Source organism: Gadus morhua, chromosome 12 (assembly GCF_902167405.1).
Source record: "Gadus morhua chromosome 12, gadMor3.0, whole genome shotgun sequence".
In the NCBI taxonomy this organism is placed as follows: domain Eukaryota; kingdom Metazoa; phylum Chordata; class Actinopteri; order Gadiformes; family Gadidae; genus Gadus; species Gadus morhua.
Window position 1 is genome coordinate 11,713,022 of NC_044059.1, and position 24,151 is coordinate 11,737,172.

At 53.2% G+C, this 24,151-nt stretch overlaps 1 protein-coding gene across 1 annotated transcript; it reads right to left on the reverse strand.

The window, feature by feature from the left end:
- Positions 1–92: 92 nt before the first annotated feature.
- crb1 (crumbs cell polarity complex component 1) lies at positions 93–23,436 on the reverse strand. The gene is made up of 15 exons (XM_030372246.1): positions 23,226–23,436; positions 19,598–19,834; positions 18,589–18,775; positions 18,302–18,426; positions 17,893–18,075; positions 15,924–16,423; positions 15,362–15,866; positions 13,152–13,717; positions 11,812–11,977; positions 10,407–10,609; positions 9,505–10,226; positions 7,702–7,746; positions 6,894–7,019; positions 5,149–5,275; positions 93–359 (listed from the first exon to the last, which is right to left on the reverse strand). The coding sequence occupies exons 1-15, from the start codon at positions 23,299–23,301 to the stop codon at positions 141–143; spliced, it is 3,987 nt and encodes a 1,328-aa protein (XP_030228106.1). The 5' UTR covers positions 23,302–23,436; the 3' UTR covers positions 93–140.
- Positions 23,437–24,151: the final 715 nt, after the last annotated feature.

Here is a 24,151-nt window from a genome sequence, read left to right on the forward strand (position 1 = left end):
CATATTGTTGAGGGCCCCACCCTTCATCGTCATCATGTTGAGGGCTCCATCCTTAATCATCATGTTGAGGGCCCCCTCCTTAATCATCCTGTTGAGGGCCCCGTCGTGCGGTGTGCGTTGGGCGCGCTTGGGGCCCCTCCTCAGATGAGTCTCTCCATGGGTGGCGGCTGGGTGATGTTCCACATCTCCACGCGGGAGCCCTCCTTCTCCTGCCGGCTGGGGCTGTAGGCCCCGTGTGTGGCCCTCCGGCTGAGGGCCACGGCCAGGCCCACGGCGGAGCCGACCACAGCCAGGAACAGGAGCACCGAGAGCAGGGTCACAGGGAGCAGGAGGGGGGAGGACAGGGCCCCGGAGGTCAGCTGGAGAGGGGGTGAGGGGGAGGGGGAGAGGGAGAGGAGAGAGAGAGGGTGGAGAAGGGGAGGGAGAGAGGGTGAAAAAGGGCAGGGGGAGTGAGAGAGGGGTGGGGAGAGAGGAACGGAGGAAGAGAGGAAAGGAGGGAGAGAGGGAGAGAGGTATGAAGGGAAGGAGGAAGAGAGGAAGAGAACGGCAGTGATACAAGAGAGGTATGGAGGGAGAGAGAGAAAGAGGGGGGAGGAAGAGAAAAAGGGGGGAGGGAGAGGGATGTTCAGACGAGGAAGGTCGCGGTCTGTGAAGAAGTCAACGGGTTCATACGACCGAGGGTCTTAAAGCGGCACAGGTCTTACAAAGGATTTATAAGCAGCTTTTTATCCTTCCTCGCTCTCTCTCGGTCACTCTCCACACACACAAACCACACACGCACACATAAATACACACACACACACACACACTCACACAGAGACAGACACACACACACACACAGACACATACACACACACAAAAATACACACACACAGACAGACACAAATAGATTCAAATGCAGAAACACACACACACACGCACAAACATACACACAGACACACAGACACACACTGGTGTGCGCTGCGTCCCGTGGCTCCGCCTCCGTCACACCAGCCGCTCCACCCGTGCGGCCAGCGTGCGCAGCGCTACGTCTCCCGGCGCCGCAGAAGAAGAAGCCCCGCCCTCCTCCGGGCGCCGTGGCGTGAGGCCGCCGCCCGCCCGCCGCCGCCGCCGCCCGTGGAGCCGGGACAGCGCCAAGCCCAGCGCCACCAGCAGCACGGTCGCCAAGACAACCAGACAGGGCGCCAGCACGGCCGCCACCCGCGAGCCGCGGGGAGCGTAATCCGTCTGAGAGGGGAGGAGGACCTCCGTCACCACCGTGGACACGCTACTGGCACGGCAAGAACACGCTACCGACACGCCTCACACCATCATGCTTCCAGCTGGATTTAACACCCGAGGTAACACCTGATGTAACACCATACATAACACCTGTTGTAACACCTGATGTAACACCATACATAACACCCGATGTAACGCCCGATGCCCCATGCAGGGGATACTCACTTTCACTACCGGGCCTGTAGTCCCAGAGCCAGGGGTCACCCCGAAGCACGTCTGACCCACAACACCCGCGGCTGACCCACCAATCACCATCAATGCTCCCCGACCACCAGCGACCCCCCAGAATCACCCACTGCTGATCTGAGCGTGCAACAATCTCAACGCCCCAACCCCCCCCGTTGACTCAGTAGGGACGAGGAGGCGGTCGTCACGGTCACCGGTGTCGGTCGGGGACGGGGACGGTAACTTACGTCAGCGAGTTGGCTCTGTGTCACGGTGGTGAGGCTCTGGGCTGCGGGACAGAACCAACACAACCATCCACGTAACGCAAACCCGCCTTTAGATGGTCTTATTATAACACTATGCAATATATAAGTTAGTTGAGTTGAACACACGGGGAACGAGCAAGTAAAGATCAAGAGTTACAAAACCCGGGCAGAAAAGTCGACGGAGGCAAATCCCAGAATGGAGGAAGGCGGCAAAAAAAAAAAAAGACACCGAAGAAAAACAGTCTGCTGTCGCCAGCACATCTCGCTCCTCTGACTCCCGCGGAGAGAGAGAAGCTAAGGAGTGCCTACCCGTCAGGCTAGCGTGGGAGCTAGCTGCTGTCAGGGCGGCGGTGACACCATCCTCGCCGCGCAGCCTCCAGCCGGGCCCCACCATCACTCACCCCCCGCCGGGGAGACAGCGATGCCGCCCGCTAACCAGTCTCTACGGTACCGACCCCCCTCACACACACACACACACACACACACACACACACACACACACAGAGACAACAGCCACCGCGGAGAGAGTTTGCCTCTCTGCTGTCGTACATTATGTACCGTGGAGGTGTGTGTGTGTGTGTGTGTGTGTGTGTGTGTGTGTGTGTGTGTGTGTGTGTGTGTGTGTGTGTGTGTGTGTGTGTGTGTGTGTGTGTGTGTGTGTGTGTGTGTGTGAGGGTTTGCTCAATCTCCTTATCTGAAGGAGGGCTGTGTGTGTGTGCATGGGTGTTTGTGTCTATTTCCGTATCTGCAGGTATAGGTGTGTGTGTCTCTGTGTTTGTGCTGGTACAGGACACCTATGTGTGTGTGTGTGTGTGTCTGTGTGTGTGGGATAAGCTGCCCTCATAAGATTCCCCAAACCCATGTGAATGCCACCAGTTCTCTGCTGAAGCAGCAGATTGCTCTGTGATGCCATCTTTTTTTCCCTTCTCTTTTTCCGCTGGCGAAGCACAAGTCTCCTCTCCTTTCTCTCTCTCTCCCTCTCCCTCGCTCTCGCCCCTCAAAGGATGGCCGCCTCAGCACAGACGCTGACAAACCACTTCCTGCCCCCCCCCCCCTCCCTCTCTCTGGTCCCAGTGTTTGAGCCACCGATCACTGAGACGATCGCACAGAAGGCCTGAATCAAGGGGTGCCAAACTTGTCTCCTTTGAGTGCGCCAGAGAGCGTCGGATTATTCCAGGAGTCACACCTTCCCTCCGTCTTGTTAAGGAGATTAAGCTGCTATGTTTGGCCCTCCGCACGCCACCTGAAGCTGCTCACGCCGCTCACACACGCACACGGGGACCAGCGCACGCACACGTACACGCACCTGCACACTCATGCGCACACGCATGCACGCACACACACGGATACACACACGCAGACACACTGGCACACATGCACACGCACAAACACACACAAACACAGGCACACACACGCGCACACATGCGCATACACGGCCACACACACACACATACACACACACACGTACAGACATTGCCCCAAGGACAATTGGCACATCTTCGTTGTAGTTCAATCATTCTTGTTTGGTTGGCATGTGACGAATGTCAGTTGATTCTTTAATCGGTACGCAACAGTATGAAGCAATGACATGACACGGGAGGGAGTGGGGGAAACAAATCATGATCGACAACGGAGACCAACAGAGACGAGATGACAGATCAAAGATGCTAAGAAAGTTGTTGTTTTTTTCGGTTTTATTCGAAAACAAGAAATACAGACAAGGACACTAAGCAGAAGACAGAATGAATGAGAGGACATGAAAGTGAAACACACGATAACTGACAGACAAATACAAACAGATGACATGCTGGAGACATCTGTCTTACTGCTACACAAACAGAAATCACAGACAGACGCGTAAGACGAATGAAGAAGAACGGGTCGCCATTCAAACGCCCTTCTTTCACTAACTCTCTTTGGACATGGATTGACATGCAAGAGTCAAAGCAAACCCCTCACAACAAACACAGGCATGGTAAAGATGTCCTCAGCTCTTAAATACAATCGTCTGACAGTCAGACCATGAGACACAAGGCCCAAACTTACCATTACCATCAGCCAATCAGCCCCAAAGTGACCTCAACCGATCCCAACTCTTAGTTTGGTCTTTGTTAACACTAATGTCAGCCTGTTCACTAACAAACAGGTTATATACGTGATATCTCAAGACAAATTAATCCTTTACTACCCTACTACAGTGACACTGTCACCAAAGAACATACCTTTGGCATACATATAAAATACATCCTTAGAACTCATTTTCTAATCCGTGCAAATGCAAAACTGTCATTTGATTTTGTTCTCTAGTGCTATGTTCCTGTAGCTGTGTTTTTATAGCATGAATTGTTCATGTGTATCAGCTGGTTATTGTATGATACTTATATAACTGTTGTGATCATAGGATGATAGGAGCTCTGGGTCTCTGGTTTTTGTAGTAGTGGGATGTGTTTTAAGGTGGAACTGAATATTTGTGCAGGATTGTTTCTTAAGATTCCCTCTTTTGACAAAAGTGAATGCCTTTTGACATTCGTTAATGATATATTCCATATCGAGGTAATCGTTGCAAGATATACTTACATTAGATGTAATACATGTAGATGTACATTAGATGTATACTTATATTAGATCCCAGCCAGCTTTCCTACTCTACTCGTGTGAAGCTATGACCTATTACTCTCCATAGATTACCAACAAATATATTATTAATCATCCTATGGTAAAGACAAGGAGTCATTTTAAGGCACAGTCACAGCTCTGAACTAAACACTATCTTGGTTTTTACACTTAAAGTGATCTAGCGATTATGTATCTGGATTAAAACTTAGCACATAGTCACACTCCCACAGACACACTCCCACACACACACACACACTCCCACAGACACACACACGCGCGCGCACGCACGCACGCACGCACGCACGCACACACACACACACACACACACACAGACAGACAGACAGACAGACAGACAGACAGACAGACAGACAGACAGACAGACAGACAGACAGACAGACAGACAGACAGACAGACAGACAGACAGACAGACAGACAGACAGACAGACAGACAGACAGACAGACAGACAGACAGACAGACAGACAGACAGACAGACAGACAGACAGACAGACAGACAGACAGACAGACAGACGCTGTGGACAGACACATACACATACACAGACACATACACATACACATACACAGACACATACACAGACACATACACATACACAGACACATACACATACACATACACACATCCAGACCCAGACCAGACACACACTCACACACCCAGACCCCGACCCAGACCCGGGGGGGTCACTCCTCCGCCCCCCAGTCCACCTCAGGCTCGTCCTCGTCCAGCCGCAGGATGAGGTAGGAGAGCAGCTGGAAGAGGTTCTGCCACAGCAGCACGGCTACGTAAAAGTAAAGGTCGCTTACGTCCGTCTGGCACACCTCGCCCGTGAAGCTCATGTCGCACACGCACGAAAACTTGTTGATCAGGTTGCGGCAGTAGCCCCCGTTCAGACAGGGGTTGGACTTACACTCGTCCACCTCCTGCTCACACCTGGGGGGGAGAGGAGGGGGGGGGGGAGAGAGGAGAGAGAGGAGAGGGGAGAGACAGAGGAGGGTGGGCGAGAGACATTGTTAGATGTGAACAGGTATAATGACAGATGCATAGAGATGGATAGATAGAAAGACCATTGTATGGCTTTTATATCATGGATTTCTGTACATTCAATGCCTACAGAGATATGTAAAGACTCGTACTGTGGCCCAGTTTCATTCCCTCCATCGTCCCATCACCACGTTTTTTGCACTTTACTTGTTCAGAGACTGAGAGAGGGATACTTAATCAGTCCCCGTGGGGAAAGACGCCTCACCCTAACTGCTCCCGACGAGCTGGCTGTCGCCTTGCATGGTTGACTCCGCCGTCGGTGTGTGAATGTGTGCATGAACGGGTGAATGTGAGGCAGTGTTGTTCAGCACTTTGAGAGGCCACTGGATAGAAGAGTGCTGAATAAACACAGAGTCCATTCACCATTTAACCACGAGGCATTTCATCATACCACTAAAGAACACACACACACACACACACACTTACACACACACACACACACACTTACACACACACACACACAAACACACACACACACACACACGTCCCTCGAGTGAGTCTGGTGTAGAGAAGAGAGGAGCGACCTACTAAAACGAGTGTATCTCTCCTCTCCCCCCCCCCCCCCTCCCAGTTGCTCTCCCCCCCCTCCTTGATCCAGGAAGCACTGGTCCCAGTGCAGGGGGATAAGGTGCTGAGGCCTCACCCGTCTAAGAACTTAAGGGCTTGTGGTACGAGCCAGAAGCTGGATCTATTCTTAGACACCAGAAGGGGCCAGATGGCACCAGTTCAGAGCAGGAGGCCGGGGCGTGCTTTAACTCTCCCACCGTGCTCTCCTGATTCCCTGCTCTGCTTTATAGATGCCTTTTATCTTCGGTCACGTTGCTAAGAGTTTACTGGCTTTTGTTTCAGTGTCTCTGTCTTGTTCGGGTGCTTCAGTAGCACTGCCAGACCAACCGATGCCTCAGAAGGTTGGAACACTTTCAATGAAGGCACAGTAGAACATTTGGAGCATTTTTGTTGTGGACATACAGATAGCAAAAAAGTCAGTTCTTTGGTGCTCGAGAGACCGTTCCTCAATTCAGCTTATGGTCCAACACAATGAACCTCTATAGTTCCCCTAGTTTCTTCCCTTTTTCATTGATCTTATTCATTTCCATGTCAACCCAGCTCTTATGAATGTAATTAAATGGTTAGATAACCAGATAAGTTTTGAAATATTGCATTGATTTTGTGTTCATTTTCAACGGGTGACAAATTATGGAGCTCAGCGACTCTTGGAACTTTGTCTGAATTGGAGTGAAACTCCAACCCTGGTCTACTTCGCCTCCACCCCATCCCTCGCCAGTGAAACCTGCCGACCAAGTTGTGTACACTCGCTGACTAGCGTCTTTTCAAGTAGGGCCACAAAGTGCCTCTGTATCCCGCGACTTGCAAACATGCAAATAAGCAACTCGGAATCCCTGCGAGCCAAAGACATAAATCAACTCCGCTCCTCTCAGTCTCCCCCTTCGGTGTCAGCCGTCCCGAGCGGGGTGCGGTTGGGGTGGGGGGGGGGGGGGGGTCTCACCGGTGTCCCGTGAAGCCGGGCCGGCAGTCGCAGGACAGCTGGCGCTCGGTGCAGTTGCCCCCGTTGAAGCAGGTGTAGTTCCGGGTCTCGTCGCCGCAGAAGGACACGGGGAGCTTGGGGGGCCGTCTGGCAGATGGCAAATTCACAACACCCCCCCTGGGCATCAAGCATGCATACAGATGACTACATACAGGTCTGAGGGAAGGTGGAAAAGGTGTGTGTGTGTGTGTGTGTGTGTGTGTGTGTGTGTGTGTGTGTGTGTGTGTGTGTGTGTGTGTGTGTGTGTGTGTGTGTGTGTGTGTGTGTGTGTGTGTGTGTGTGTGTGTGTGTGCGCATCGAGCACGCATACAGATGACTTGATACAGGTCTGTGGGAAGGGTGGGTAAAGGTGTGTGTGTGTGTGTGTGCGCATGTGTGTATGAGAGTGTGCGTGCGTGCGCATGTATGTATGTCGGTGCACGTGTTTAGGTGTGCTTGTGTGTATGTGTCTGAGTGTGCGTTTCAGTGTGTGTGTGTGTACTTGTATGCGTGCGAGCAAACGTGTGCATGTGTAAGTTTGTGTGTATGTGTGTGTGTCTACAACAAAGGCTCTAAAATTCTCTGGCTGCTCTTAATGCTGAAGGGACGATCACATCACACACACACTCAGACGAGACATGGACCGCGTTTCGTTCCAGGCTTTAAATAAACGGCAACTATTTAACTCTGAGAGCAGAGAGCGTTTTGTTTAGTGTGCGATGCGTGTACTGACTGGGAGACAAACACGCAGCACTGAACAAAGTTGGAACACGAAAACAAAAGTACTTACATATTTCTGACAGCAATGTACCACGGTATCTCTTCAACTCGTTCACTAGAGGGGAACAGAGGCGAAGAGAGAGAGAGAGGGAGAGGGAGATGGAGCGAGAGATGGGGGAGAAAAAGAGATGGCGAGGTTGAGATACAGGGGAAGAGACGAAACAACAACAAAACATCTTCTCTGTTTGTTGCAAAGATGTTGGCAATGAAAGGAGAGCTGTGCGATTGATCCAGTTGCTTGCTGAGCGAGTTGGTTCTGAAAAGCTGTGTGTGTGTGTGTATGTGTGTGTGTGTGTGTGTGTGTGTGTGTGTGTGTGTGTGTGTGTGTGTGTGTGTGTGTGTGTGTGTGTGTGTGTGTGTGTGTGTGTGTGTGTGTGTGTGTGTGTGTGTGTGTGTGTAGCCTTTGTGGAGAGAGAGCACTCAATGTTTTGTGTTTTCCTGCACAAGAAAGCGCTATAGCAGTGAACATGTGTGTGTGTGTGTGTGTGTGTGTGTGTGTGTGTGTGTGTGTGTGTGTGTGTGTGTGTGTGTGTGTGTGTTTATGGGGATGCATAAATGGTTGAGGGGGATTCCCCCGGTGCGGCTACAAGGCTAACGGCAGATGACAGGCAGGCGGCGGCGTTGGGGCTCCGCGGCGCGGCGGCGGCGGCGGCGGTGGAGGGGAGAGGCACTAGCTGCTCTGAACCGGTTCTTCAGTGCTCCGATTGTTCCACAGACGGCGGAACTCAGAGTCTCACTGGCTTCTGAGGCGCCGGGGCAGCTGACGGGAGGACGTGGGAAAGTGCTTACGGAGCAGAGCGGCGCTTTGTGGTTTGAACGCTCTCTCTCTCTCTCTCTCTCTCTCTCTCTCTCTCTCTCTCTCTCTCTCTCTCTCTCTCTCTCTCTCTCTCTCTCTCTCTCTCTCTCTCTCTCTCTCTCTCTCTCTCTCTCTCTCTCTCTCTCTCTCTCTCTCTCTCTCTCTCTCTCTCTCTCTCTCTCTCTCCCTCTCCGCTGTGCTGAACCACGGGGTTGTGTTTCTCTCCCCTCGCTGTTTTGTTTGCGTTTTCTTTTCAAAGGCGTTTTTTTCCGCGACTTTAACCGAAAAGTGTGTAGCGCAGCGCGCGTTTGAAGACGCGAGGCGTCTCTGTAATCAGGCGCTGCCCCGGTTGTGTCAGGGGTGTTTCTGACGCCGTCACCCTGTTGTTAATGTCAACACGTCTCATCGGTCTTGAGGACTTGGCTTATGTTTTAAACGCGCCTATTGAAGTGTGGAGAGCATCGTCTACTCGAGTCTGCCGCGCTGCATGTCGTCTAGTAGAGCCAGCCCTCCCACGTGCGATGGGGGGCGCTGACACTCGTTTCAGACGTCGCAGCTTGCTACATGTTTTTTGTTTAAACTTTGTTCGAAACACTTAACAAATCAACACACCAAACAGATTTTCGATATCATTTACACTTCTTTCAGAATCAACCGTTTTTAACGTTAAACCCGCTTCGTATGTTTTCAGTCGGTCGAAGCCAGAGCGCGATGACGTCACCCGCTCTCGCCCACGGCGGCTATCACAGAAGCTAACCGTTTCGGACCTGGCGGAGCCTGACGTCGACATCTAACCCTAGAACTAAACACGATGTTAAGCTTAGAATGTCAATCTTAACAGTTGAAGTCATCGACGCAGTGTCGCGTCTGGAGGCAAATTCTCCGCACGAAAAACCTGCGGCGAGAATCGACGAATGGCGCGTCACGAACATCCTGGTTCAGTCGGATGTCGCATTCATCTACTCGCACAAGTTAAAATGTTGGCGTATTCCTTGCCCCCCCCCCGCTGGGCCTTACTTGCAGAGGGGCCCCGTGTAGTTCTCGGCACACAGGCAGGCGTAGCGTCCGGGGCCGTGCAGGCAGGTGGCCCCGTGGCCGCACAGGTGGCCCTCGCACACGTCCGCCTCCTCCCCGCAGTCCGGCCCGGCGAAGCCCACGTGGCACGCGCACGCGTACCCGGGGCCCGCCACGCTGCAGTTGCCGTGGAGACAGGGCCCCGAGGCGCAGGTGTCGACGAGCGCGCCGCAGCGGCGGCCGGCCCAGCCCTCGGGGCACTCGCAGCGGTGCAGGTCGAAGAGGTCCCGGCACCGGCCCCCGTTCAGGCAGGGGTCGGGCTCGCACACGGCCCCGCCCCCGCACCCGCCCCGGGCCGGCGGCGCCGACGTCAGCTCGAAGCGCTCGGCCTGCGGCCGCGGGACCCCCAGCTGGGCGGGGCCGAAGTAGGGCAGGGCCACGCCCCCCAGCTCCACGGGGCCCAGGCAGCCCACCAGGCCCCAGCCCACGCCGGGCCCCAGCCCCCCCAGGAAGATGTCCACGCCCCGCCGCAGGAAGTTGAGGTTGCCGCCCCCCGGCGCGGCCGAGGTGCTGGCCCCCTCCAGGTCCTCGTCCAGGACCAGGGTCCAGCGGGATCGCCGCGCCCACGGGGCCGCCATGAAGAGGTGCACGCTGTGCCACTCGCCGTCGCTCACCAGCCGCCGGCTCGTCAGGCTGACCGTGGATAGCTCCTCCTTCTCCTCCTCCTTCTCTTCCTCCTTCTCTTCCTCCATCTTCTTCTCCTCCTCCTCCTCCTCCTCCTCCTCCTTCTCCTCCTCCTCCTCGACCCCTTCCTCCTCCTCCTCCTCCTCCTCCACCCCTTCCTCCTCCTTCTCCTCCATCTTCTTCTCCTCCCCCTCCTCCCCCTCCTCCTCCCCCCCTCCTGCGTGGCTCTGCAGCTCCATGCAGAGCCGCCCGTCCTGCAGCGAGAGGGTGATGAAGGCGGAGCCTCTCTCGGCGTGGAGCAGGGCAGCGTGGCGGCGCCGGGTGCGCAGGCTCAGGGTCAGGCTGGCGACGTCCCGGGACAGGAGGCCCCGCCCCCGGTAGGACAGGACGCTGCTGTCGTTCAGCAGGGTCACGTTGGAGAGGCCTGTGGGGGGGGGGGGAGAGTCACTCACAAGCGTCAGCACGAGAAACTCCACCCCCATGCACTTGTTGTATGTGGTACGCCCTGGCACTTAATCTACGCACTTATTGGAGTGGTACGCCCTTGCACTTAAAGATATTACTTTGCATTTTTTAGCATCTTATCCTATCCATCCGTGTTGTCTACGGGGAATGGGTTAACCTAGTGATGGTTAGTGCTTGGCAGTTGGTTCTATGAACATCCTTACTGTACCCACAGAGATATATCGTTGTTTCTCTTTCTTCTGACAAATGTACTTATTGTACGTCACTTTTGATAAAAGTGTCTGCTAAATTCCCTAATCGTAAATGTATAAGGGTCTAAGTTAAGCTCAAGGAAAGATTCTTCCATTTCCATACATAAAGTAAGCAACACCATCCTCATTGTCTAAGTACACTAATGCTAACCTGTTCCATTGCAGGCTGAGGGTGGAGGCCTTGCGTGGACACAATGTCAGGATTCTCCCTCACAGGTTTAATGTAACTGTGATGTGGAATATGAATGGTGTGGTAATCTCCGGGTTGACTTGCACTCTGTGGCCCGGCAGGCAGCGATGCAAACCGTCCCTAATCTCTGTTTTAAAGGGACTAATCTGTCCGGGGTCCGGAGGGAGGGCATATGGCAGGAGCAGGTTTAGTCCGGCTGTATACAGGAAGCACGGATGTTGTTGCATCACATGTTTACACAGGGCAAGACAGAACCATCGGCGTCCAGGTGGGAGGCAAACACCCACACGCCCACTACACTACAGCCCTAGCCTGCCTAACCAGCCTGTCCACACAGGTATAACTTTCCTTGATTGTCCCTATATAACTCTTTATTGTTCATTTTATTCTGGCTCAAAGACTCCTGAGCTGTTTTTATGTACGCTGTTTTACGTTTGATCAAAACATAATACTCTGAATATATATCGCTGTCGGTACAGTCAGGATGTTCATTGAACCAAACGCCAAGCATTCACAATTGTTAGGTTTATCCTTGAATTCTTTCCTAATTATTCCGTAAATCTTTCCTAAATCGCATTAACTTTGTAAATGTGTTATTGACGCCATCTTTATTTGATTCCCATTTTCTTAGCTGAATGATTGACCGAATCCCCCAGGGCCTGACTCCCTGAAGACGGGCGTCCGTAGGGAACGCTGGTGCTTCCCCCCCTGAGGACTTACACTCGAACCCCTGGTGGAGGGGGTGGCACACTGCGCCCGCGGGGCAGGGGGCCGCCTCACACCAGCGGACCTCCTCACAGCGCCGCCCTGCTGTGTGGGAGGGGCAGGTGCAGGTGAAGTGGTCCCACAGAGAGAGACACTGGCCTCCGTTCAGACAGGGGCTCGCCTGGAGCCACGGGGGAGAAACAGAGGGTTAATGGAGGAGAGACACCATTTGGGGAGGCGTCTCGACATTGCAGAGAAAAGGTCTTAAAATCAGGTTACGTTTTTAAGGTTTATAGAGATGCGAGAAGGAATCCATTGCGCTAATCTTACGGTTTGTCCTACTCATTCTTAATCATCGCGACATTCCACTCATTTTTTTGGAGATTTTGTAAAGAAAATGTCTTAAAGTTTGACGTTTTTAAGGTTTTAATAGGTGTAAGAAAGAATCCACCGCACTAAAGCTACGAGTCTTAGTAATCATCCGTAATTATAGCAAATAAAAAAAAAGAGTACAACTGCATCTATTTAAGATTTTGCTATCCTCAAACATGGATTTTTAAAACTCCAGCTCCGTCCCCTGACCTCTGACACGGCCACTGGGGAAGGGGCAGCCCCGGCGGACCTCCTGCTGTGAGGGCAGCCCTCCGAGTGACCCCCCGGCCCCCCCGGCCATCTGTCATGCTACCTGGCCAGCCACCAGAAAGGTGCATGCTTGAACATGTGTTGTTTAAAGGCAACAGCTTGGGACCCGCTCCCCAGGGGTTAAACACTCCCCGCTGCCGTGAACAAAACAAACAACCACTTAGCCTCCTGAACGCCCTTTGACTGCGCTGCATACGTCGTCCATCAGGTGCGTTACTGCACCGCACCCCCCCAGGGAACGTAGTCTTTCCCTTGCAAGACAGTTTTCCCTGCAAGGGTTGAACCAGAGCCATTGTTTCTTCAAGAAAGCTCTCGAAGGGTTTTAGCATAGATCTGGGTGGAGTTTAAGGAGACAAGGGTCTCTAGAATAAGATGTTCTAAGACACTGGCTCTCTAAAACGTCTAGAAGAGTTTTCAGGATCTCCGAGAGGGCGTCAGGTCTAAGCTCCACAAGGCGTTCCTCTGGTCTAGAAGGGTTCTACAGAGCTCTGGGAGGGCATCGGGTTGAAGCACCAGAAGGCTTTTTAAAACACCTGGAAGGGTTTTAGGGATCTCTGAGGGGGCATCAGGTCGAAGCTCCAGAAGACGTCTCTCAGGTCTAGAAAGGTTTTAAGGAGCTCTAACCGGGCTGCAGTCTGAGCTCCGGTAGGAAGCTCAGAAGGCGTTCCTCTGGTCTAGAAGGGTCTCCAGGAGCTCTGTGAGCCTCCACTCACCAGGCAGGCGTCGTCCCCGGTGCATCCCTCGCTCACGTTGACCGTGGCCTCCAGGGGGAAGGACCTCGCTGGGGCCCCCCCCGGGCTGAAGAACCGCAGCCTCCGGCCGTTGATCCTCAGGTCCTGCACGCAGCCCTTAAACGAGCCGGGCCCCGGCCCCTCCTCCTGCAGCCCCCCCACGGAGACCCGGGCCCCCGCCCGGACGTCCAGGGGCCTCGCCTGGGGAGCGTGGCCCTGCTGCTCCTCCCCCACGAACAGCGTGACTCCGCCCCTTGCCCCGCCCACCTCCACGCTCACAAAGTGGCGCTCCCCGTCGCCGAGCGCGCTCCGGGACTCCAGCCGCTCCGAGCCGTCGACCTGAACTTTGACCTTTCCGCCCTCCAGCCACATGCGCAGGTACGGGCCCCCGTCGCTCCCGTTGCCGGGGGCGACGGCCAGCAGGAGCCCCGTGGGGCGCCGCGTCCGCAGGAAGAGCGAGACGGCGAGGTCCGTGCCGAGGGGGTCTGTGACGGAGAAGAGGGCGTAGCTCAGGGAGTCGCCGCCCCCGAAGCGGGCCGGGGCGAGCTCTGTAGAGAGGAGGGGGAGGGGGAGGAGGGGGAAGAGGGGGGGAGGGGGAAGAGGAGGGGGAGGAGGAGGAGGAGGAGGGGGGGTGGAGGGAGAGAGAGGAGGAGGAGGGGGAAGAGGAGGGGTAGGGGGAGGAGGAGGGGGGGGCAGACGGGGGTTAGCTTCAGAGACCAGAACGCTATGCACAGAGGAGAACAAGATGGCGGCCTCCCTGTTCCATAGGAGATGGAGTCAACGCATGTGATGTTCTGTGATATAGAATAACGATGTCAGGATTATTTTTTACGGAGAGAAATAGGTTTTAGCAGGAAAGAAACAGCAAAATCTAATTAGAAACTCAACAGCATCTGTCTGCCTAACGGACGTATTAACTATAATCTAGACACGTCAGGTAATGTGATTGTGAATATAGAGAGGAAAGAATGATTAAGTTGCAGGCATTGAGATCAGCCAGCTGCCCTGCGCGTGCGTGCCTGCCTGCCTGCCTGCCTGTCTGCCTGCCTGCCTGCGTGCCTGCCTGCCTGCCTGCCTGCGTGCGTGCGTGCGTGCGTGCGTGCGTGCGTGCGTGCGTGCGTGCGTGCGTGCGTGTGTCTGTCTCCAGCATCAGCACATTCACCTGTAGCTCCACTAGAACAGATCCCAGAGACAGAGGAAACGAGACGCTTGTTTGTATTTGTTGATAAGGAGTTCCAGAACGAGATAACCAAAAGCCTCGGTTGTGTAATCTCACGATGCGTGTGTGCGTGTTTAATGACATTACGTGTGCGTCTGTTTGCCAGATCGTCACTCCCTCCACTGGCCAGAGGATCAAGGGGTGTTTGTAGGTTGTATGTCTCTCCAGCAAAGTCATTGTTATCAAATCCTCTCTGACAGAATCAGGAGGCTTGAGGTAGCATTACATACCAAGAAAACCTAAATGGTGATCCTCAATAATCCCTTATTTCCTTTACATTCTCGCCTATTCCACAGTTTAGCAAAGTGTGCTAACATGGGTACTATGTGCCGTCTCCTTCTACCACAGAATCTCTCCCATCACTAATCCAGCTGGATAAGAGGATCTGTCACTCTCTCATTATCGCTCTCTCTCCTTCCTCCTTCCTCTGGCCTCGCTTGCCCTCCTGCCAGCTTTGAGTCGCACATGATCCAAGGAGAGTTAAACAACCTGCTTGATACTCACTGACCCATGGCCTCCCACTTCCTGCTCGATCAATACTATCAGATAGTGGTCTGATCCGGGTTCCACACGGAAGGAACTTTGGCTGCACGTTTCAATCCTTTCCCAAACTTTTCTTTTTCAGAACGAACCTTACTCTATTCTGTTTTCGCTGGGTGTTCACACTCTATTCTACCTGTTTCTGTGCTGCATTCCTCACTCTATTCTATCTGTTTCTGTGCTGCATTCCTCACTCTATTCTATCTGTTTCTGTGCTGTATTCCTCACTCTATTCTATCTGTTTCTGTGCTGTATTCCTCACTCTATTCTATCTGGTTCTATGCTGTATCCTCACTCTATTCTCTCTGTTTCTATGCTGTATTCCTCACTCTATTCTCTCTGTTTCTGTGCTGTTTGGCTGGTGTTGGGCGCTCAGCGTATCAGGCGTCTCTCTCTCCGGGGGGGGGGGGGGGGGGGGGGGTGTTGAACGTACCCTCTCCACAGTCGGGCCCCCGGTACGGCCGGGGGCAGCGGCAGCGCCGGGCCTGCCACAGGTTGAGGCAGCGGCCCCCGTGGCGGCAGGGCGCGTCCAGGCAGCGGTCCCGATGGCTGCAGCCCGCCGTCACGTTGAGGGCGGAGTCCCCCAGCCACTCCCCCGGCACCACCACCTGCCCGTCCACCAGCACGTCCCGCATGCAGCCCACGAACGCCGGCCGCCGCCGCCGCCGCCGCCGCCCCGTGCCCGCGGGACCACCCGACGGCCCCCCCACGAAGGTGTTCTCCAGGGGGGACGGCAGCGCCGACAGGGAGCTCCGGAGGGCCGCCGAGGCCCGGCAGTCCCCCTCCCGGCAGCCCCCCGCCTCCCCCAGCAGCGCCAGGCCCAGGGTCCCGTTCCTCAGCAGCACCTCCACCGTGTGCCACTCCCCGTCCGCCACGGCGCGCCCGAGCTCCAGGGTCTGGCTCTCCTCCTCCTCCTCCTCTTCCTCCTCCTCCTCTCCCTCCCACTCTTCCTCCTCCTCCCAGTCCTCCTCCTCCTCCTCCTCCTGAGCCCCGACCGAGGGCCCCTCCCCCAGGGTGAGGCGCAGCCGCCCCCTCCGGAGCTCCAGAACCAGCAGGAGGCCGCCGCCGCCGCCGCCCCGCTGGAAGAGCACGGCCCCGGGCAGCGCCGTGCGGAAGCTCAGGGTGACGTTGCAGGAGGCCTGGCCGTCCGGTGGCGGCGGCGGGGGGCTCTGCAGCCGCAGGTGCCCGCTGCGCTGGAAGGAGAAGGCAGTGGGGGTCTGGCACAGCGCCCCCGTGAGGCCGGGGGGGCAGGAGCAGGAGTAGCCGTGGGTGCGGCCGTCGTCGTGGAGGAGGGGCCAGCAGCCGCCGCCGTTCTGGCACTGGTGGCCGTCGCAGCCCGTCAGCGGCACGGCGCAGTCCGCCCCGCCGTAGAGGACGCCGTCCGCGCTCCGCGGGGGGCAGAGGCACGAGTAGCCCCCCGCGCGGGGCTCACAGCGGCCTCCGTGCCGACAGGGGGCGCTGACACACTCGTCCACCAGCTCCTGGCACAGGGAGCCTGGAGGAGAAGGGATCCATCAACCCTCCAAAGTGACTGACAGTAAGTCCATTTGTCAGAAGCAGGAGAACCAACAATATATCACTGTCGGTACAGTAAGGATGCACATACAACCGACCGCCAAGAGAATCAACAATCGCTAGGTTAACTCATTCCCCGTTTACAACAACGATAGCTAGGATAAGGCGATACACGAAGCCAGGTACAAAGGACCGCCTTGGGGTCGCAGTCTTCTAAACCACAAACACAACTCTATCTAGCTAGCTATCTAGCTATCGTCACGCGCATCGAGGTTCCGTCTCTGGGCACCTTACCTGTCCCCAGCAGCAGAACTCCCCAGACCCACCAGGTGGGTCTCCACATCATGCAGGTACTGCCTCCACCAGGTCCACCACCATGTGTGGCTCTAGATCAACGGGAACATGACCTCCGAGCGTGGCTCTAGAATACCAGAGCCAGAGTCTAGATGAACCATAACGTAACCACTCCGAGCGTGGCTCTGGGTGAACAATAACACGACCTCTGAGCCGGGCTCTGGGTTTACCGTAACACCTTCCCTGCGCATGTCTCTAGAGGAACCATAACCCCCTCCACTCCGTCTGGCTCTAGATGAACCATAACTGGACCGCCGATGTGGACGGCTCTAGATGAACCCTAACCCTCTCTGCTCAGCGTGCCGTAAGGTGTATCCCGTGGAGAACGCGCTCGCTGGCGGTGTGAGCAGCAGAACGAGCCCCGTTCCTAGCGTGCCTGTCTGTGGCCGGCTGACACACTGAGGGGGTTACGGTCAGCAGACCGGGCAGATCCGGGGGATTAGGCTAATGCTATTTAGCCACCTTGACAGCAGGAGTGCGTGTTAGTGTGTGTGTGTGTGTGTGGGGGGGGGTACACAAATCTTGTGTAACGCACAATCTACATCACACGTGTATGTGTAAAAACCAAACTAAACAAAAGTCCTCTTACGTCGTTACAGGTCAAGGCAGGCCGTGAATAAGATGATTTTGCCGCTCGATGCGTGATCTTTACGAATACGCACGCTGCTGTGTACACAACGGGTGTCGACTCAAACAGGTGCTAGTAATCAAACGGCTGCACCTATACCTTCCTGTACTCATCCTTGGTGCTCTGTGTACACTTCCTGTAACGCCTGTAGCACGCTATGAGGTCACCGAGGTTGTAGAGATGTAAAGAATTTGTAAAAAATAATGTATACAAAATCAGCAGTTCAAAACTACTCTGAGATGAGTAAATGCTTAATTCAGTTGAGACTTCGTGTCCGCCGTGTGTGACATCTGTTGGTGTGTGCGTGAGCCGACCACACCCCCCCCCCCCCCCCAACAGAACTGAACCCCAACTGAAACCAAGCCCCCCCACCCACCCAACAAAAGTGAACCCCTACATTTGAAGCCGGCCCCCCCTGGACCTCACTAGTTGTCCAGACCCGGGCCCCTCCCTGGTTCCTGGGGTACCTGTGGTTCCTGGGGGACAGCTGCAGAGGAACCCCTGGGCGGTCTGGGGGCTGTAGGGGCCCGGCAGCAGGGCCTCGCTGCCGTACAGGGCCTGCCAGGAGCGCTCCACGCACCGGCCCCCGTGAAGGCAGGGCCCGCTGGAGCACTCCCCGATGTCCCGCTCACACTGGGGCCCGCTGAACCCTGGGGGGGGGGGGATGAGAATTATATTTATTTTATTTATTTATTTATTTGTGAGTATGCGCGTGTGTGTGTGTGTGTGTGTGTGTGTGTGTGTGTGTGTGTGTGTGTGTGTGTTCGCGTGCGTGCGTGTGTGTGTGTGTGTGCATTACATATGAAAGACTGCCAGTGCATTGTACTTCAGTGGAGGGAGAGTGTGCACTGCAGACGGATTGTCATTTTAAACTACCTGGCCAGCATTTGCAGGTGTAGTTGCTTCCATTGTCCTGACAGGGGGCGCTGTTGAAGCACGGTTCGGACTTGCATGGCGGCGCAGGCGGTTCACAGTTCTCGCCACTGCAGACACAGCCGTACCTAGAAAACGGTTGTAACGCCGATTTACAACGTACAAAAAAAAACGGTTCAGTTGTTTACTTCTAGCTCTTAAAGGGGCATATTTACAAAAAGAGAACAGAATAAGATGATGTAGAGTGTTGGGATCTTGAGCGGCTCAGTAATAGCTACTTGTCCACTCACCCGTCTACACTCAACCCCTCTAAACACGGACCCCCGTCCTGGCACGGCCCACTCTGGCACTCGCAGCGGTCTCCGTGGAAACCGGGCGGGCAGGTGCACGCGAAGCTTTGGTTGGTGTCATGGCAACCGCCCCCGTTCAGGCACGGCTGTGATTGGCACTTGTCAATCTGCAGCTGGCAGGTGCTCCCTGCGGAGTTTAAAGCAGCAGAAGAAGAGGAACAGATGGAGGGGGGGCAGAGGGGCACGTCCTTCAGACCTTCTCTGGGACCTCTGTGGTGGGGGTCTGGCTGCATCATGGAGGGCCACACACACAGCAGAGAGTGTGCGTGTGCGTGTGTGTGTTTGTGTGTGTCTGTGTGTGTGTGTGTGTGTGTGTGTTTGTGTGTCTGTAAGTGTGTCCGTGTGAGTGTGTTTGTTTCTGTTTGTGTGCGTGTGTGCGGTTGCGTGTGTGTGTGTGTGTGTGTGTTCATGTGTGTGGTTGTGTGTGTGTGTGTGTGTCCGTGTATGTGTGCGTGGGTGTGGATGTGTGTTTCTGTGATAGTGGGGGTCTTTCATGTGTCTGGCTGTGATCTTCTGGGGTAGAGTGCTATTAAAACAACAGTACAATAACAGCATGTCTAAAGTGCACTTCAACACGCGGGACTACTCTCTGCAGCACTAAAAAACATAAATTGAATCTGAATCGCTTTACAAAAATGATTTACTCTGTCAGCTCTCAATATCTTTGACACACTGTTTTTTCATCTTCTGTGAAACAGTTTCAACGACAATGAAGAGTCCTTCATTTCTGAAGACTCTTGCAAATGAAACCACCTCTCGCGAAGGAAATCAATCGAAACATTTGATCAATTTGATGGCAATCATTAAAACATCAATCAGGAAATCACAACTCTTCAAACATCGCTAAACTGCTCAGACTACGAGCCCAGATGAACTCTGCCTCCGGGCGGAGACCTGCCTCGTGAGACTGACGGGCAGGTGAACGTCAGGTGCGGTCCAGGTGACTCACCTGTGAACCCCGGGGGGCAGCGGCAGGTGAAGCGGCCCACCCGGTCCTCGCAGGTGGCCCCGTTGAGGCAGGGCGCCGAGACGCACTCGTCGACGTCGATCTGGCAACGCCGCCCCTGGAAGCCCGGCACGCAGAAGCAGGCGAACCCGTTACCGCGGCTACGGCACAGCGCGCGGTTCTGGCACGGGTCCGACGAGCACGGGTCCGCTGTGATTGGCAGCCTTCCAGGGGGCGTGGCTAAGGGCAGATAAGGGCGTGGTTCTGCGTTAGACGACAATGCGCGCTTACTCACTTCACAACGATACAAAGTTATCGAGTTATCTTTGAAGGGGTCTGAAGGGGTGAACATAACATTTACATTTAGGGCATTTAGCAGACGCTTTTATCCAAAGCGTACATTTATCAGAGGTAAGAGAAACAACAATATATCGCTGTCGGTTCATAGAAACAAGTGCCAAGCATTAACAATCACTAGGTGAACCCTTTCCCCATACACAAGAAAGATAGCTAGGATAAGTAGGTCCATTGTTTCAGTGTATTCCTTCCACATGTGTGTCCTATAGCCTTGGGCTTGGTTTCTGCGTTGTAACTGTTTTTACGGTGATTTACTGTCAGCATGTTTTGCTTTTCTTCCCTGCCCTGTCAGTATGTTGGTTTCTTTGAGCTTAGTTTTCAGTCAATCCCAGGCAGTCAATAACATTTTTGCAGCATATCTTATGTCTTTAGTTTTCTCTGCAAAAGTCCTTCTGTATTTTTTGGTTTAACCTCCACCTGTCTCTGGTTCTGTGTCTGGCTGCTCATGTTGAACTCTAACAGATGCTCAGTCTGTGTACGATGATGGTGTCTGGGAGGAATCCCTGTCCTCATCTTTGATGCATTTCTCTCTGCTTCTCGTCGTGGTGGACACTGGGCCTCACAAAGCATCTTGGCACCGTTTCCCCCGGTAACTCATTCTCCATCCCATCATCTGCATTCCATCCATCACCATGGCGATAGCAGTCGACAGAAGTCAGTTATTTGGGGGGTGTATTCCTTTACGCTCACGGCTCCAGCGATCAGCGGGGTGTGTGTGAAGGCCACTTGGCCGGGGCTGTGGGTCTGCCTCTTGTTTCAGTCGGAGCACGCCACCCATGCTAATGAGAGGCTCAGCGCACTCGTGCTGAGCCCCGACCGACTGACGATGTTCATTCCAGCAGCAGCGGCCCTTGACAGACTGCTGCTGTTTCAGATCGCTTTCAAAGGGGAAATCAAAGAGACGTCCAGACTTTCAATACAAATACCCTACTGCTGACATAATGCATGTGTACACTCTTAACTATAAAATGCGATATCTTGATGAAGCTTTTATTTTAAATGTTAAATAATAACAAAGTTGCAAACTTTCATCTGATCGATTTTACTTCAGATTACATCAAATTAATAAAAAATAAGGACCAGAAAATCTTTTTAGAAAACGGGAAACACAACTGGGAGAGAAAGATGGTACCCAATTGAAACCGTCTGTAACGGTCTGAGCCCTAATCGGCTGTTCAGCTCAACAACACGCACAGCGAGATAACGACAGAGAGGGCCATCAAACAACGGCATGTTGCTACAGGTTGCCATGACGCCCCCTCCCAGACAGGACCGATGGATCGGATGAGAGGCTGAGGACGTTGCGTGAGGAGGTGGAGGAGGAGGACATCACAAGACAAGAGGCCGACTCGAGTTCTGCTCGGAACCGTGCTGCTCCAGGAGTGGGCCGCAAAAATGAGTGAGAATATGTTTCATATTTGTGCTTTATTTTAATCATGAATACGTTTTCAATGATGAAATTATGCAAATTTAATTTTCTTTCTGTTTCTTTTTTTTTTTATAAGGGAGGAGCCCATCCAAATCATTTCCTTTCTCATTTTCAACGCTCTTTGCGAAGCACCCCATGTTTGATTCGAGGGTGCAAATCAGACTCTAAAGATCCTGAAGAGGGCAATCACATCCTAGCCTTCATCATCCTGCTCATCCTCCTCCTCCTCATCACGAAGGTCAGTCCATCTCCCAGAGAGGCTGCAGCGCTCTGAAACAGCCGAGTGCAGACGTCTAGACTTGGACTATCCTGCTCTAGGAGTGACTCAGAGGGGGGTGGGGGGGGCATGGGGCTGGAACCCTACAGTGTCAATAGGGCTCGGACCATATGGCCATTCCAGTAGCTCAAAGGTGAGACAGAGGATTCCAAGGTTTACACTCTAGAAGCCAATATAACTCTGGTTTTTGGTTTCATGAATGGACATGAGCTCTAAGCTTACACTATGCATGACTCTACTATGTACGGCACGTGGGTATCTTAATGGATGTATGCAGAATAGCTAAGCACAGAAATGAGCGGGGGAATTGATGTTAATGAAACAAGATGACCTCCACTCTGGCCTGCTGCAGACAGATGGGTCCTTCTGGAACCCAGGGAGGACACAGAAGCAGGCTGCCTGCCTAAGCTCTGGCAAACCGCACATCCCACACACACACACACACACGCGCGCACACAAACACGCATGCACACACACACGCCTATAGACCACACACACACAGGCACGCACACACGTACGCATGCAGACAACTCACACACAGAAACACACACAGAAACGCCTGCACACACATACTTGAACACAGACTCACGCACACACATACACACACACACATGCATGCACGCTATCAGACCACACGCGCACATAGAAGCACACACGCGCGCGCACACACACACACACACACACACACACACACACACACACACACACACACACACACACACACACACACACACACACACACACACACACACACACACACACAAACAAAGCTTGTAAGGGTTCTTTCATATGCAAATGAGACGCACAGCCTCTTTTAGGGTCCTATCTGCAAGCCGTAGAATGGTACATGTGGCGCCCCCTGACATGTCATCTACACTCTGACCAATGGCGTGTGTGTGGCGGGTGATAACACACAGCGTCCTGTAAAGTCGTATGTGCGTCTGGCCTTATCCATTTGATTGCAGAGCCAGCCATTCCCCTCTGACCTCCCACGCCCACCCACCGCCCAGGGAAAAACACGATCACCCCCTATTGTTACCCATGTCTTTTCATGCTATAGATATCTTTAGAAAACGTCCACTTAGTCACTGCAATACAAGCAGTGATGTCATCCCGCTCCGCTAATTGAAATTCAAAGCAAGGCCCTGATGAACGACGGCCTATTACCGCTGCGAGCAGCCGCGGTGTAAATATAAGACGGTGGACCCTAGCGTATTATGAAAAGAAACCGAGATTTCCCTTTGGAAATAATATATCAATGTTAAAGATATTATGTGTACAGTAAAGGCATGGAACACGTCATTTTGCATAGGCCGAAATAAAGGATATAACTGTAAAACGACACCTTATTAATTTCAATGCTATCAAACCACAAACTTACCGATTGTAAAATGAAGGGAACTGAAATAAAACACAATGAAATATTGCAGCCTACTGATTTCAAAATAAGTAAGATATTGGTTAGGGGTAGTGGACAAGTGCTGTCCACAAAAAAGTTAGCAATCAATACGAAAAGTTCGGGAAAATAACAGGTCGAAAAATAAAGAATAGCGGAAAAAGTAACTTACCACCTGTCCCAAGAAGATCCACAACGAAAACGAAGCATAAAAGTACTTCTAAATAACAACCACGCGTAAAATCCATCGCCGCGACCAGGGACTCATCCTCATCTCCGAGGCAGAGGGTGCTGTCAGCGGACTGCCTGCAGCATCGCTGGGGACCGACTGTCGTCAGCCGCGCGCTCCCTTGAGTTCCCCTCGGCCCCTTCCGGGCCCCCGAACCATCGCGGCATCACTTGATGCGCACTTCAGCGGCGCGTCAAGTGATCCCGCGATGATTGGAAGCAGCTGGCTGATGGACACCGAGTGGCAAATGTTCATCTTAACACGACCGACTGAAATTAGCAATGAACACCCACATAAACACGCACGCACATATGTATTGAATGGAGGGCCGTTTCTATTTTTTCAGAGGCCCAATGGAATATATATTTGAGGGCCCATATTTTAGGAAACATTAGGAGGAAAAGATGCAAGGTCTGTTAAAACTCTTCCCATCAATTTTTCTCTTTCCTTTCTCTTATCAAACATCTCAAGTGACCACAGCAGTTTCAAGAAATGGGAACCACTGGGGCTCCCCTACATCAAGGAACTTTACATATTCTGCTTTATAACATCTCCCTAATGCACAATAAAGAACGTTTCTGAATATCCGTAAAACTGTTATTTTCAATGTAAGTAAAAATCCATAACAGTGCATCCAAGTAGGATAGGCAGGGTATACTTTTAGCATAATATGCTACAAGTAGCACCTATACCCTGACATCAACCATCTCCATTTGTTGCTCAATCCTGCTCAATCAATTAGAATAAATTATTTTTTTATAGTTTTTATATAATATTTGTATAGCCCTTACTCACAGTTACAGTCTCAAATGGCTTAACAGGCAATAAATGTATAACAATACAATTTACACGTCTCTAATCCAGATGCA

Bases quoted from the DNA above. Each gene is read 5' to 3' on its own strand.
- crb1 (XM_030372246.1), bottom strand. From the start codon at position 23,301: ATGGATTTTACGCGTGGTTGTTATTTAGAAGTACTTTTATGCTTCGTT. The intron at 11,978-13,151 runs GTGAGTGGAGGC...CCGTGGCTCCAG, and splicing joins CCGGGGACGACGCCTGCCTG to GCGAGCCCCTGTCTGAACGG. The intron at 7,020-7,701 runs GTAAGTACTTTT...GCCATCTGCCAG, and splicing joins TACATTGCTGTCAGAAATAT to ACGGCCCCCCAAGCTCCCCG.